Consider the following 14087-nt stretch of genomic DNA (forward strand, 5'->3'; position numbering starts at 1 on the left):
ACACCAAGGTCAGGTCCTAAAGCATACAAGTGTCCACAGTGGCGGCTGAATATGCTAAACACCCTTAAAAAATCTAGACACTACTGGATGCGAAGAAAAAAAGTCTCCCTTGATCTCGACCCCTATACCAGGCCAAAGCTGTCACTTCTAACTTTAGCATACTTAGCATCAGCCCGTTAGTCAAACCTTCCTGCTGAAATACCAAAATCAAAGAAATCACCTCTGTGGTGGGAACACACTGCCAGTTCAGAGAACCATTCCCAAAGAACCTCCAGAGACGCACATACGCCAAGGATGTAGAAAATCCTTCCTCCCCCCCCGTCTTGCAACATAGCTCTCACTACCGACATGGAATGACCCCACTTCAATCATTTAGACTTCTCAGGGGTCACCTGTAAGACTATATCGATCTGGATTCTCATGGAGAATCAGCCCTTGTTGCAGAAAGTCCCTGCGCAACAATAGTTGCAACAGGCTGTGGTCGACAGCTACTGAAGATCTATATATCCAGGCCCCTTGGCCAGTCTGAGGCCGCCAGAACAGCTAAGCTCGGGTGACTGCCTGTCTCCTGTAGCAATCTATCAATCAGGGGCCACGGAAAACACACACAGTATCTGGTCCCGTGACTCACTTTGACCAAGAACATCAAGCTCGAATGCCTGAAAGTCCCATCTGATTGTAAAAGTAAGACATCTTCACCTTCTCACGGCACGCCATCAGATCCAAAAAAGGGCCAACTGCATTGGGAAAGAATGAGCTGAAAGGCCTAGTTTGTCAGTCCCATGCGCCCCAGGTCAATGACATTATGACTGTGACAATCTACCTGAATGTTGTCAACTCCCACTAGGTGAGATGTTGACTAAGCTCAGAGATGTTTGCCCTTACTATGTCACAGGGGCCGACCAATGGCACCGGTAGCCCCTGTGACATAGTAAGGGCAAAGGGACATCTGCGCCATTTTGATTACTGGCAGCTGCCCAAGTGCAGGAGATCGCTCTCGGACCCCTGCTGGATCACTAGGGACTTTTGGCAGGTCTTGGGGAGGGTGGGGGGTTGTAGTTTGGGTTTTTTTTTGTTTTGTTTTTGGTTTTTTTTACATTCACTCCATAAGACGCACAAACATCCCCCCCCCCCACACTTTTGGGGGGAAAAAAGTGCGTCTTATGGAGCGAAAAATACGGTATATGGCTAATGTTCAGTGACTGTCACTTTCATGGAGAGGATAGCTGTGCATGAAGGATGCATAATAGACTGGATGGCATTTGCATGCCAGGAGTCTCATGTACCCTGCAACCTAATAAGTTGCTATACTGGATCAGACCTGGAGACCATCAAGCCCAGCATCCTGTTTCCAACAGTGGCCAATCCAGGTTACAAGTATCTGGCAAGTACCCAAACATTAAATAGATCCCATATTTCTAATGCTAGTAATAGTAGTTGCTATTCCCTAAATCAGATTAATTACTTCACCAGGAAATTATCCAAACCTTCTTTTTTAAACTCAGCTATACTAACTGCCCTAAACACATCCTCTGGCAACAAAATCCAGAGATTAATTAGGCGTTGAGTGAGAGGATTTTCTTAGATTTGATTTGTTCTACTTACTAATTTCATGGAGTGCTTCCTAGTCATCCTATTATCTGAAAGATTAAATAACCAATTCACATTTACTCGTTCTAGTCCTCTCATGATTTTATAAGACCATCATATCCCCCATCAGCCGTCTCTTCTCCAATGTGAGCAGCCCTAACCTATGGAGCCATTCCATCCTATTTATCATTTTGGTCGCCCTTCTCTGTACCTTCTCCATCGCAACTATATCTTTTTTGAGCTGCTGCGACCAGAATTGTACACAGTAGTCAAGGTGCAGTCTCACCATGCAGCAATACAGAGGCATTATGACATTTTCTTTTTTTATTCACCATTCCCTTCCTAATAATCCCTAACATTCTCAGAGACAAGCAGAATGCTCATGCTCAGTAGAGCTTTCGGACATGCTCTACTGAGCATGAGCAGCTGTAATAATCAGCCTGCCCCTACACAGTCCCTCAGTCTTTTTTTTTTTTTTTTCTGCAGAGCTGGGTGGTCACGGTATTCAGCTTTGCTCTCTCCTCATAGTTTTTATTTTTACTGAAGTTGCAGCTGTTTATTTCTTTTACCTTACAGTAGTCTTTCTTTTTCTCTTCCCCTCAACTTTCTGCCAGGTACATGGCAGGTCTTAGTCACTGTGCAGCCTGGCAGAGTCTCATTCTATTCCTTAGTAAATAAATAGTGTACTTACAGTTTGTGTCCTTTCCTTGCAGTCTGTTTTTGTCCCTTTGGTGCTGGCAGGACTGACAGAAAGTAGTCTGTGTGTGATTTGTGTAGGCCACTAAGTCTAGGGACTTGCCTGAGTTCTACCCAGATAGTAATCCATGTCGTTACATAGATTGGCATCAATAGATGCTTGGAGGCTCGGACAGGGAAGGGATAAAGGACCACACTGTTCTGTGTGTGTGTGTGGGGGGGGGGGGGTGTGGTGGCGGCTCATCCTACCCACATTCTAAGGAATTAGTCTTCCTGGGCAGGAGCCCTGGATGACACAGCCTTCCCTCCTGCTTGCTAGTGATGGCATGCAGTCTCCTTGTGAGGGTGAGCAGGATCCCTGGGCAGCCAGCATGGCTGCTGCCCCTTTGGTGCCTTGCCCGGAATCAGTTGCCCATGCACTTCCATGCCAGTGTATTGATGGCCTGATGTCTGTCAGGACTGTATTGGGGACCAGGATTGCATTGAGCGTTATGGTCACCCTTGATGTCATTCAAGGTGCCATGGTGCTTTCGATACCCTCGACTCCATAAGGGCCATCAAGCACTGTGGCTGCAGGTGAGAACCCTCTCTTGCCATGGTGTCAGTGGGCATAATCATGTGCTGTAGATGCCATCGAGCACCATGGATGCTCGATGCACCGGAGGAAAAGCATCGAGTGTCATGGGCCTTGATGCAGCAGAGTAGTGGCATTGATATTGAACATCATAGAGGACCTTGGACTGTGGCATTGCAGTCAGGACCACATCAGGTGCCAGGACTGCCATGGAGTGCCAAGGTCACCCTTGATGTCTTCAAAGTATATGGCTGCCCTCAATGCCATTAAGCACTATGGAGGACATTGGGTGTGTTAACAGCGATGCCAATCATGGCCACACTCGACAATGTCAATTACCATTGCCACCAGGGAGCCCCAGGATCACCATCAAGCTCCCTGGTCGCCTTCAAGGCAGTTGATCCACAGGGTCCTGAGGGACGTGGACTTCAGGCCTTGGACAGCCTCTCACCATCAACTGCCATGGTCGCTATCGGCATCGAGGTGCCATGATCCAAGACATCTTTGAGCACTGAGGCATTATGTACCATGGTCTGATGCTTCGAGGCTATCAAGCGTTCAGAAGGTTGACGAGCCCCTTTGCAGTGTCGGGAAAGGGCACAGAGGTGCATCGTGTATACCATCGATGTTGGATGCCAATGCTTTTGGGTGCCCAAAGGTGTGGGGTCATAGGGCATCTGAGGACGCCACCAGGCTTTGAGCACCATCAGTACTGACATGCACTGGGGTTGCTATCAAGGCTATAGTCTGCTATGGGCGCTGGCAATGGATGCCATTAGGCACTCAACATCGATGCCCTTGGGTGCTTAGGTGAGCCAAGGGGAACAGTCGATGGCACAGACAGACATCTGTTCCTTTGGGCACCACTGCCACAGGACCACCCGGTGGTGCATTGGTGCCGAAGAGCCTCCACCTTCAAACATCACAGGTGAAATCTGTACTGTTGAGCCATAGACTCCTTCGGGCACTAGGGGTTCCATCTGTGACGCTGACCCTCAAAATATTTCAGCATTTGATGTTAGCGAGTCATTGGTACCTTTTGGGTTCCTTGAGCACTTTTGGGTGCTGCTGAGCTGTCAACATCTGCAGGCATCTGGGCGTCTGTAAATTTTCAAACATGTTGAATACCTACGGTGTGGTCAAGGGCTATACAAGCTCTGGGCATGGCATCGTTTGCCATAGATGTGATCAATCGCTGGTGAGCACAGAGTGCTATTGGCACTGTGGGCGCAAATGCCATTATAGGCACTAGTGGACACAGATGTCACAGGACACCACTGCTGAGCACCATGGGCATCGTTTGTCACCATTGCCTTCTCTTATGCCATTATGCGATAAAAGGGACAGTGATCCATTCATGATGCTATTTCAAGGATTACGATCAGACTCTTGGAGCATGATTAGGTACCATGGGTGCGATGCCGCAGAACACCGCCCACCACCATGGACTGCCATAGTTCAGTGGTTCTGGGGATGCCATTGTCACATTGTACACACTGACTCCATTAGGAGTTAGTGTGACAGTGGAGCGCATCATGCACAGTTGGTTATGACTGGAGTTATCTACTCTGAGTGCCTCAGGTCGGCACTATGCATAGTCAGAAGCAGACTATGGTGGTCCCATTATCTGCTTCTTTGTCTTTTGCACCTTAGGGAGCTATGGGGCACTAGCGAGGAGAGTGCCATCACACACACTTTGATTGCTTTTTGGTAATGTGCAGCCACCATCTCTAACAGGTGGTGCTCAGTCCTTTTGTGTTGTGGATTCTACCCACAAGCGCGGCAATGGAGTGCGCATCTGCACCACCATCTTCAGGATGGGTTACCGCTGCATGAGTACTGATCATCCTTCTTTTAAAGCAAAGGGCACTATTCTTCCATTTGTCATCTAGTGTATAGGTGTGTTTCCCTCGTGGCGAGCACAACAGATTGTGCGCTGCAGCTGCAAGACTGACCTAAGACTGTGTTCCTGGTTGAACCAATAGGGACACAGATACCAAGAGGTAGTGTCGGGAGTCTCCCCTTCATGAGGAACCCTGGGGCTCTGTCCCTTGCAGGCCAGTTGCCGAACTGAAGCCTCTATTCTTTTTAATCTGTGGATGTTTGGGGACAGCATTGGCGCTCATATATACTGTTTTTGCTGAGTTTCCTCTTGTTACTGTGATGGCCTACCCCTTCTGACTGGCCGCCAGCACAGTTTAGGATGCGTATGAACTTTAGCGGTCAGAAATCATATACCACTCTTTCCTGAAGAATAGGAAAGGTTGGTTTTTTTTGGGTTTGTTTTTTTTTGTGTTTTTTGGGATCAGGAGGCCCCAGTTCCTATTGCTTCTTGTCCCTTTGGGAAGGGGAGACACAAGACTAGGGTTTCCTGAGGCAATCCTTAAGGGTTCCCCCTTGGGCATCTGGTTGTGGGAGTGGCCCTTGTTCTCAATTCCCTGGAAAAGGGTTTTCACTGAGTAGCAGTGGCTCTCTATTCTCCCCAGCTAGCATGCTTTCCTTAAGGTGCAGCTAGTTATTTCACAAGGGAGCTATTCCATATTCGATCTCCCCAGTGAAGATTAGGGATTTCTCTTGTGCAGGAGTAACCTTTTTGATAGTGCTGAGCACAGTGTGTTTTGCGGAGGACCACTCCTCTTGCTCTTGCCAGTCATTCTCAGCGAGGAGGTTCCTGGTCCATTTGCATCCCACTTGGGAGGTATGCCTTTTGATCATTCACCATATCCATGGATGCATGTGTTAAGGGATAAGGAACCCCACAATAGAGGTGCTACACTTCCCTCTTTTTTTTTTTTTTTTTTTTTTTAAGGGATAACTCTGTGGGCAGGGAGGTCGTGGGTCATATGACCATGTGATTCCTTAAGGGAAATACACATTATCATGGCCTTAGGTTTGATACTTAGGACAGGTTGATGGACGGTCTGTTCCCAGATCAGATTGACCTTGCCCTGGTAAGACATTTGATAAGACAGGCTAAGAGAGAATTTGAAAAGAAGTTGGCCATAGAGGCAAAAACTCACAGTAAAAACTTTTTAAAATATATCCGAAGCAGAAAGCCAGTGAGGCAGTCAGTTGGACGGTTAGATGATCAAGGGGTCAAAGGGGCACTTAGAGAAGAAAAGGCCATTGCGGAAAGATTAAACTATTTCCTTGCTTCAGTGTTTACTGAAAAGGATGTTGGGGAGATACCAGTTCCAGAGAAGGTTTTCAAAATTGTTCAGAGTAGTTAAATCACAAGCAGATTGTGATAAATTGCAGGAAGATCTTGTGAGACTGGAAAATTGGGCATCCAAATGGCAGGTGAAATTTTAATGTGGATAAGTACAAGGTGATGCATATAGGGAAAAATAACCCATGCTATAGTTATACAATGTTAGATTCCATATTAGGAGCTACCACCCAAGAAAGATCTAGGCATCATAGTGGATAACACATTGAAATCGTCTGTTCAGTGTGCTGCGGCAGTCAAAGCAAACAATGTTAGGAATTCTTATTCTGATTGCCGAATGTCAAAAAAGAAATAGTTGCAATGGAGAAGGTACAGAGAAGGGTGACCAAAATGATAAAGGCGATGGAACAGATCTATGAGGAAAGACTAAAGAGGTTAGGACTGTTCAGCTTGGAGAAGAGACAGCTGAGGAGGGATTTGATAAATGTGTTTAAAATCATGAGAGGTCTAGAATGGGTTAATGTGAATCAGTTATTTACTCTTTTGGATAATAGGACTAGGGGGCACTCCATGAAGTTAGCATGTGGCACATTTAAAGCTAATTGGAGAAAGTTCTTTTTCATTCAACACACAATTAAACTCCTGGAATTTGTGGCCAGGGGATGTGGTTAATTCTGTTAGTGTAGCTGGGTTTAAAAAAGGATTGGATAAGTTCTTGGAGGAGAAGTCCATTACCTGCTATTAACTAAGTTGACTTAGAAAATAGCTACTGCTATTTATAGCATTAGAAGCATGGGATAGACTTAGTTTTGGGTACTTGCCAGGTTCTTATGGCCTGGATTGGCCATTGTTGGAAACAGGATGCTGGGCTTGATGGATTCTTGGTCTGACCCAGTATGGCATGTTCTTGAATGCATTCTGTCCTTCAGATTACCCTTGAAAACCATCTCCATCATTTGTAACTTCCCAACATCCTCATTAGTAAATAGGGAAGCAACTTTTTTTTCATGATGGCCTTATTTTCCATAAGTGCTCCTCTAACTTCTCAATCATCTAATGGTCTGACCGACTCCCTTGCAGGTTTCTTGCTTTGGTTATATTTGGTTATATTTAAAGTTTTTATTGAGTTTTTGTCTCTGACTAACTTTCAGATTCTCTCTTAGCCTGTCTTATCAGTGCTTTTACATTTAATCGGATTATGCTTTTTTTTCTTATTTTCTTCAAATGGATCCTTTTTCCAATGTTTTGAACACTTTTTTTTATGGGCTAAAATAGCCTTTTTTTATCTCTCCTCTTAACCATACTGGTAATCTTTTGGCCTTCCATCTTTCTTAATGCATGGAATACATCTGGACTGCACTTCTAAGATAGTATTTTTAAACAATAACCACGTCTGTTGTATTCTCCAGTTAAGATATTGGTAGTTTCTTTGACAGTAACAAACTTTTTTTTTTTCTATGTCTGAGTTCTGGGTTTTCTCCTTGGTTTGCTATGGAGCCAGGAAGAATGTATTTTGGAGTATACAAAAGAGGAAATGTGGAACTTTAAGAGTAGGTAGGCATTTTTGGTTGACATGACAGCCCGAGCATGCACGGTGCAGTTTCTCTGCCTTTTTCTACAGAGAGCCATTGTCACCTGAGTGACTTTACATGTTTGAAAAGGGATAATGTATTTCATGCCTGGAGAAATGAGACAGCTAACATTTTGTAGCTTGGAGTCAAATGGGCCTGAAATGCTGCCTTGTATGCCCATTTTTGCCCTATATTTGTTAGTCTTATATTCCACATCTCAAAAAACCATGTCCAACGTGGATTGCAATAAGTCATAATAAATCAGTCAGCAAATACAAAAGACTTAAAAAAAAAAAAAAAAAAAAAAAAAAAAAATCAGAACATTTCAAAACCTATATAAAACATCCATATGCTTCTAAAAAATATAAAAAGCCTTTACTTTTTTCCCTATAAACTTTCAAATCTGACTCATCACATAGTTTAATATGGACTCCTATGCGTTTTCAGCTGTGGCTTTGAATAAGAAATTATTCAGGCAGGCCAGCAAATAAAAATATTCATACTTGTCTCCTTTCTGGCCACAAAATGGGTAGATAGATTCTTTTGTGTTCATTAGCTCGTAAGTTTAGAATTTCTTTTTTTATTGCCAGTTTGTGGAAGACTATGAACCTACCAAGGCAGACAGCTACAGGAAGAAAGTTGTATTGGATGGTGAAGAGGTCCAAATCGATATCCTGGACACAGCAGGACAGGAGGACTATGCAGCTATTAGAGACAACTACTTCCGAAGCGGGGAAGGCTTTCTTTGTGTCTTCTCTATCACGGAGCAGGAATCTTTTGCAGCTACAGCAGATTTCAGGTAATTCAAGGTGTAGAGAGATGGGAGAAGAGAAATTGCTTGCATAGCAGTCAGGTGCCACCTCACCTTGTGCAACAAGCTGTCTTTAGTAAGAGGGCTGATATGTGCAACTTACTGGTATTATATTGATGATGCCAAAGCTAGAAAAATGGTATATATTTTTGTCAGGCTTTACAATTTATTTGCTGCTCACAATGGCAAATGTTGGGTTGAGACCCTAGTTTTTGTTACGAATAGCTCTTCTACCCAGTTTAATCAGTTGTAATACATTTGCTTTCTCTGTACCTCTTTACTCCATCATATTGCTTTATCCTTTGCTTATGTGGGAGTTGTCATGCATTTTGGAAATCCTGTGTTTAGCAACCAGCTATAGGAAGATGACATTTATAAGCAAGCACTTCTTGTACTATTTGATTTGATTACAAATTATTTAAAATGGAGGATCTGAGTTGTACAAAATCAGCAAGGCCTTGGATAATAACACTAGAATCAAGAGGCCCAAGTTTAAACTGAGGGGAATGCAATGTCAAGAAACACATTGGCAGATTGCTACTATACCAAAGGAAAGATAAGCATATAGCTTATGACTGTCATAGAAAAAATGTGTATATATGTTGAACACTTTTCTAGAGGATATATTCTTGCAGGAATATATATATTATCTGTAGAAATCTTGTCCCACTTTAAATCTTTTGTGCTTGCGATGGTTTTTAGATATGTCTCCTGCAACTATGTAAAAACTGGTGGTAATCATGGCACAGCACTAATCCCAGCTCACTCGGGCATTGTTCCACCTGAGAGAGACAAGGAAGATTTACTGATAGAATTTTCTTTAAAAGAAAGTGCTTGGTCTTCACCATATAAAAAAGGAAAAAAAAAATTATCTACTAGGCTTCCAGTTGCAAGTTTGCTGCTTTGCCTTGAGGATCTGAAAGCACTTTCTGATTTCCTGTTCTTCTGTTTTTGGTTTACCAGGGAGCAGATTTTAAGAGTGAAAGAAGATGAAAATGTTCCTTTTCTCCTGGTTGGAAATAAATCTGACTTGGAAGATAAAAGACAAGTGTCTGTAGAAGAAGCAAAAAACAGGGCTGAGCAGTGGAACGTTAATTATGTGGAGACCTCTGCTAAGACCCGAGCCAACGTAGACAAGGTACCAGATCATTCATTTTCCTTTATTTGTGGTGGGTGCAGGGGTTATTGTTTCATGTTTGTGGTCTAACATTCAGAGAAAAAAATAAGATGTGCCTCTTCTTTCTCTGCTCTTTCTGTTTATAACTTGTACTAGCTTCAGCTGTCTGGTTTTTTTTTCCTTAAGGTAACACCATTTCTGAACAGTGAAAGATAACTTGATTTGAACATAAGCTTGGACTTTTGCAGTGGAAATAAAGTTTGGGGCAAAGACGGGATAATAAAATATGTGCAATATTTTTGACATGTATTTAGAAACATTCATAATGTAAATGTTTTGTAAATAGTCTTATTATGCCTCCCTCTGAATGTTTGCCAGACTGTTGAATGGAGGGTACATCACGTAGGGCAATTGTTGACCAAAATGGTATCTCAGCTAAGGACTGCTTTTGAATCCCCCCTCCCCCCCCTTCAGGTTTGTGTGACTCAGGATGATTTGGACCCCCCTGGTTTTGTGCTCTATTACCCTTCTAGCCTACGTCCTACAACTGTCCTGGCATCGCCTGCCAGTGGCAGACCTGTCACCAGTTATCTTAAGAATCCTGCACTTCTATGATGCTTCCCCCTGCCTAGGATCCCTTCTCCTGCTCCTTCAATTGGTCTCTGGTTGTGCCGAAGTGATCCTCAACTGAAGGCCTCTCTTCTGTACATGGGTAGGTCAGTGGCACCCACAGTTCAGATGAGACCTGTTTGAAGAGCTATGCTGATTCCACAGCAAGTCTACCTGACAGATCTGTATCAGATCTTGGAAGGTGCATCAGGATTGTAGGTTTGGGCTTATAGAAACTTAGAAACATGACTGCAGAGAGACCGTATGGCCCGTCCATTCTGCCAATCTGCCCAATTTAGCATTATAATTCTCATCACTTCCGTAGAGATTCCCTGTATTTATCCCATGCCACCTTAAATTCATATACTGTTTTTTTTGTCTGTTTTCATTGCCAGGCTGTTCCACACATCCACCACCTTCTCTGAAAACAAATCTTTCCTAAGATTACTCCTGAGTGTACCCTCTTTCAATCTCATCTCATGATCCCTTGTTCTAGAACCTCCTTTCCATTGAAAAAGGCTCACCATCTGTGCATGGAAACCTTTGAGATTTGAATGTCTCTATCATATCTCCCCATCTCACTTTTCTTCTAGGGTATACGTGTTTAGATCTTAAGTCTATCTCCATATGCTTTAGAACAAAGACCATTACCTATTTTTTTTTGTTTTAAGTATGTTTATTAACAGCAACAATTTAACAAGTTAACAATTTAACATTTAACATGTTTGTACATCCATTTTTCATGAAAGTTTACCATAAGTAACACGTATTATTGCACAGAACTACTCAGAAAGTGTTAAGAATAGTGGACAGTCCTTCCACATATGGCATAATAGTAAGTAAGCAATAAACACCCATAATAAACAGAGCATAAACTGAATACAAGGACCTACACCAGTAGTGAGACGTGTCTACGCTCCAGTCCTGTACATAACAGAGTGCTGTTAGATTTTTTTAATATATTCGTGACATCTCTTATCCTTAATTTATCCAGTAGACCCTTGAAAACCTCTCAAGGATAAACATAATGTCAAGACATTCAACAGTTCAAAAGTTTGAGGTCCTTCCCTCTCTTATCACTTATACCCTCCCTCCCCCCCCCCTCCTTTCCTCTCCCCCCCCCCCCCTTTTCCCCCCCTATTCAAATCTGAATACGTCAGAATGGACTTCTAGGTCTGAGCATTAGTGGAGAGTGCGGAAAGTATGAAAAATGTGCATGGAAGTATGTAAGGAGTGGACAACGTCATTCCATTATAAAATTGCATTCAAGACTGGGTATGGTTTAAGCAATGTTGGGCCCCTATTAATAGTCCTGGTACTCTGTATCGAAAATGTGCTATCAAAAGCAGAATATCAACCTGCCCACAAAAAGCAAAGCCCCCGCATAAACAAAGACAAAGTAGCTGCATCATCAGCTACTCAATGAAGAAATGGTTCAACTTCTGATGGCATCAATTTCATGTAATCCAACCAAATTCTGGATGATGTTTGATGCTTAGCAGACTTCTGGTATGCTGTTAGGTGTTCTCTATGGAGCAGTTGATGGAATTTGGTTTTCCAAATGCCTTAAGTTGAGGATTGGGGTCTAACCATTGTGCAAGTATAGTGCTATTGCTATAATAGTAAGTTTGCGGAAAAATTGAAGTTGAAATTTATCCATAAGATCTTGTTCGGCCTCCTCTATACCAAACAACCATAACATTGGGTCCAATGGTAAGGTTATGTCCCACATTTTCATCGGAAGTGTTTGGAGATATTGCCAGAAATTTTCTACTACTGAGCATGACCAGAAGCTATGATAGAAGTCTGGCTTTTCAGCTGAGCATCGGGCACATAATCTGAGATAATGCCCATTTGAAATGCAGTATGTTGTGAGTGGTAGGCTTGATGATAAAACTTGAATTGTTTATCCCGTAAGGCCACAGTCTCAGTAATGTTAGATATTTTTTGAAAGCAAGTGCGAAGTTCCTTCTCTGAAATGTCCCTGGGTAGCCACTTGTTCCATTTGTTATAGATAACTGCAAAGTTCGGTGGATGAGACAATTGCATGATCGCCTTGTAAAACTGCGAGTATCTAGTACGTTTCCCATCTGGACCTTGCAGAAGAGAGATCAATTTAAAGGAATGTGGAAAGGAAGAGGACACTTGTAATTGCTCAGTAATATAATTTCTTAATTGTAGATAGCTGTAAAAGTCTACTTTAGGTATACAATATCGTTCTTGTAAGTCTTGAAAGCTATGAATATGTGCTGGAGTGGCTGTCAAATCGAACATTTGTATAACCGTTTTTAGCCCCAGATGTGACCAGCGAATAAACGCCTGTGCATTTCCTGGCGGAAAGGTTGGGTTCCCTGTAATAGTTTGGCACATAGTAGTCTCTGGGTCCACTTGAAGTAATTTGCAGATTTGTTTCCAAGCTAATCGCAGTGGATGGATGATCACACTAGAGGTAAGATGTTTTGGAAGCAGATTATTAGGACTTTGCAGGACCACACCCGGTGAGAAAGATGCAACCCATTGAGTAATGTATTTTATAGGTGAACATCCTTCTGTTGCAAATGTCCAATCTTATATGGCTTATGAGACTAGCGTAATTATATGCTCATAAATTTAGGGCAGTTCAGTCCCCCATCCTGTTTGGGTCGCATAAGAGCCTGTAGAGAGATCCTTGCTCGCTTTCCGCTCCATAAGTATCTGCTGAATGCCCTATTTACATTGTCAATATCTGTCTTTCTCAGCCAGAGAGGCAACATGCTAAATAAATATAACCATTTGGAGATTTCCATAGTTTTAAAGAGTAATATTTTCCCAGATATAGGTAGAGGTTCTGCCACATGTGCAGTTTTTTCATTAATTTTTGCTTCAAAGGAGTAACATTAAATGAGTAGATGTCTTGTGTGTGCACTGGAATAAGGATTCCCAGATATTTTAAGGAATTGGCGACCCATTTTAGGGGAAAGGTACCAGGCCATGTACTTTGAAATCTACTGGAGACATCCAATGCTTCGGACTTTTCCACGTTTATTTTTAATCCCGCAAATTTTCCAAAGTCCTTTTGTAGCTGCAAGAACATAGGGTAAAGCATGCGTAGGATTTGTCAAATACACTAGCATGTCATCCGCAAAAGCCGCTACTGTGAAACTTTCCCCACCTATTTTTTGACCTTTAATTGCAGAGGAGAGAGCTAATTTCTGGAGTAATGGATCCAACGAGATAATACATAGAATAGGAGACAGTGGACAGCCTTGGCGTACTCCCCTTTGTATTGGTATTTCCATTGATATGGAATCATTGGCTACTATATATGACTTAGGATTTTTGTATAGAATAGAGATTGCTTTTACCAAATGACCTGGGAGATCGAAGCATGTCATGACAGAAAACATATAAGCCCAAGATACTCTGTCGAAAGCTTTTTCTGAGTCAAATCCTACTGCCATGGCTGGGACTCGGAGATGAGACATCTTGAGTGCGGCCACCAGTCGTAGTACATGGGCTCCTGCATTCCTTCCGCTTACAAATCCGGCTTGGTATGGAGAGATAATAGATGGTAATACTGCCCCCAGGCGGATAGCCAGGATCCTTGCGTATATTTTCAGGTCATAATTCAAAAGGGATATTGGTCGGTTTGAAGCTGCCTGCATAGGATCTTTGCCTGGTTTTGGTAGTACCGTAATATACACATTGTTGAAAGAATTTGGAAAGCCTGTTCCTTGCCACGCTTGATTGTAAAAAGATGCTAGCACCTCAGCGATCTTAGAGCCTAAGAGCTTATAGTAGTCAGCCGGGAGTCCATCTGGTTCTGGCAATTTGTGGCTCTTGCTTGTTTTAATCAACCCAACATTTGTTGCAATGTAAACCGAAGTGATTAGTAACTGTTACCAGAACGTCGGTATATAAAAACTGTCAAATACCTAGCTAGTCAAGTTTTCATGATATCCACAATGAAT

At 42.8% G+C, this 14087-nt stretch overlaps 1 protein-coding gene across 2 annotated transcripts in view; it reads left to right on the plus strand.

The window, feature by feature from the left end:
* RALA (RAS like proto-oncogene A) overlaps positions 1-14087 on the plus strand; it is a 103489-nt gene that overhangs the window by 63854 nt on the left and 25548 nt on the right. For both annotated transcript variants that reach the window (XM_029589530.1, XM_029589529.1), the window contains 2 exons: positions 8191-8399; positions 9375-9549. In XM_029589530.1, coding sequence (XP_029445390.1) covers positions 8191-8399; positions 9375-9549 — 384 coding nt within the window. The remainder of the gene's footprint in view (positions 1-8190; positions 8400-9374; positions 9550-14087) is intronic.

This window comes from Rhinatrema bivittatum, chromosome 2 (assembly GCF_901001135.1).
Source record: "Rhinatrema bivittatum chromosome 2, aRhiBiv1.1, whole genome shotgun sequence".
NCBI classification, from domain to species: domain Eukaryota; kingdom Metazoa; phylum Chordata; class Amphibia; order Gymnophiona; family Rhinatrematidae; genus Rhinatrema; species Rhinatrema bivittatum.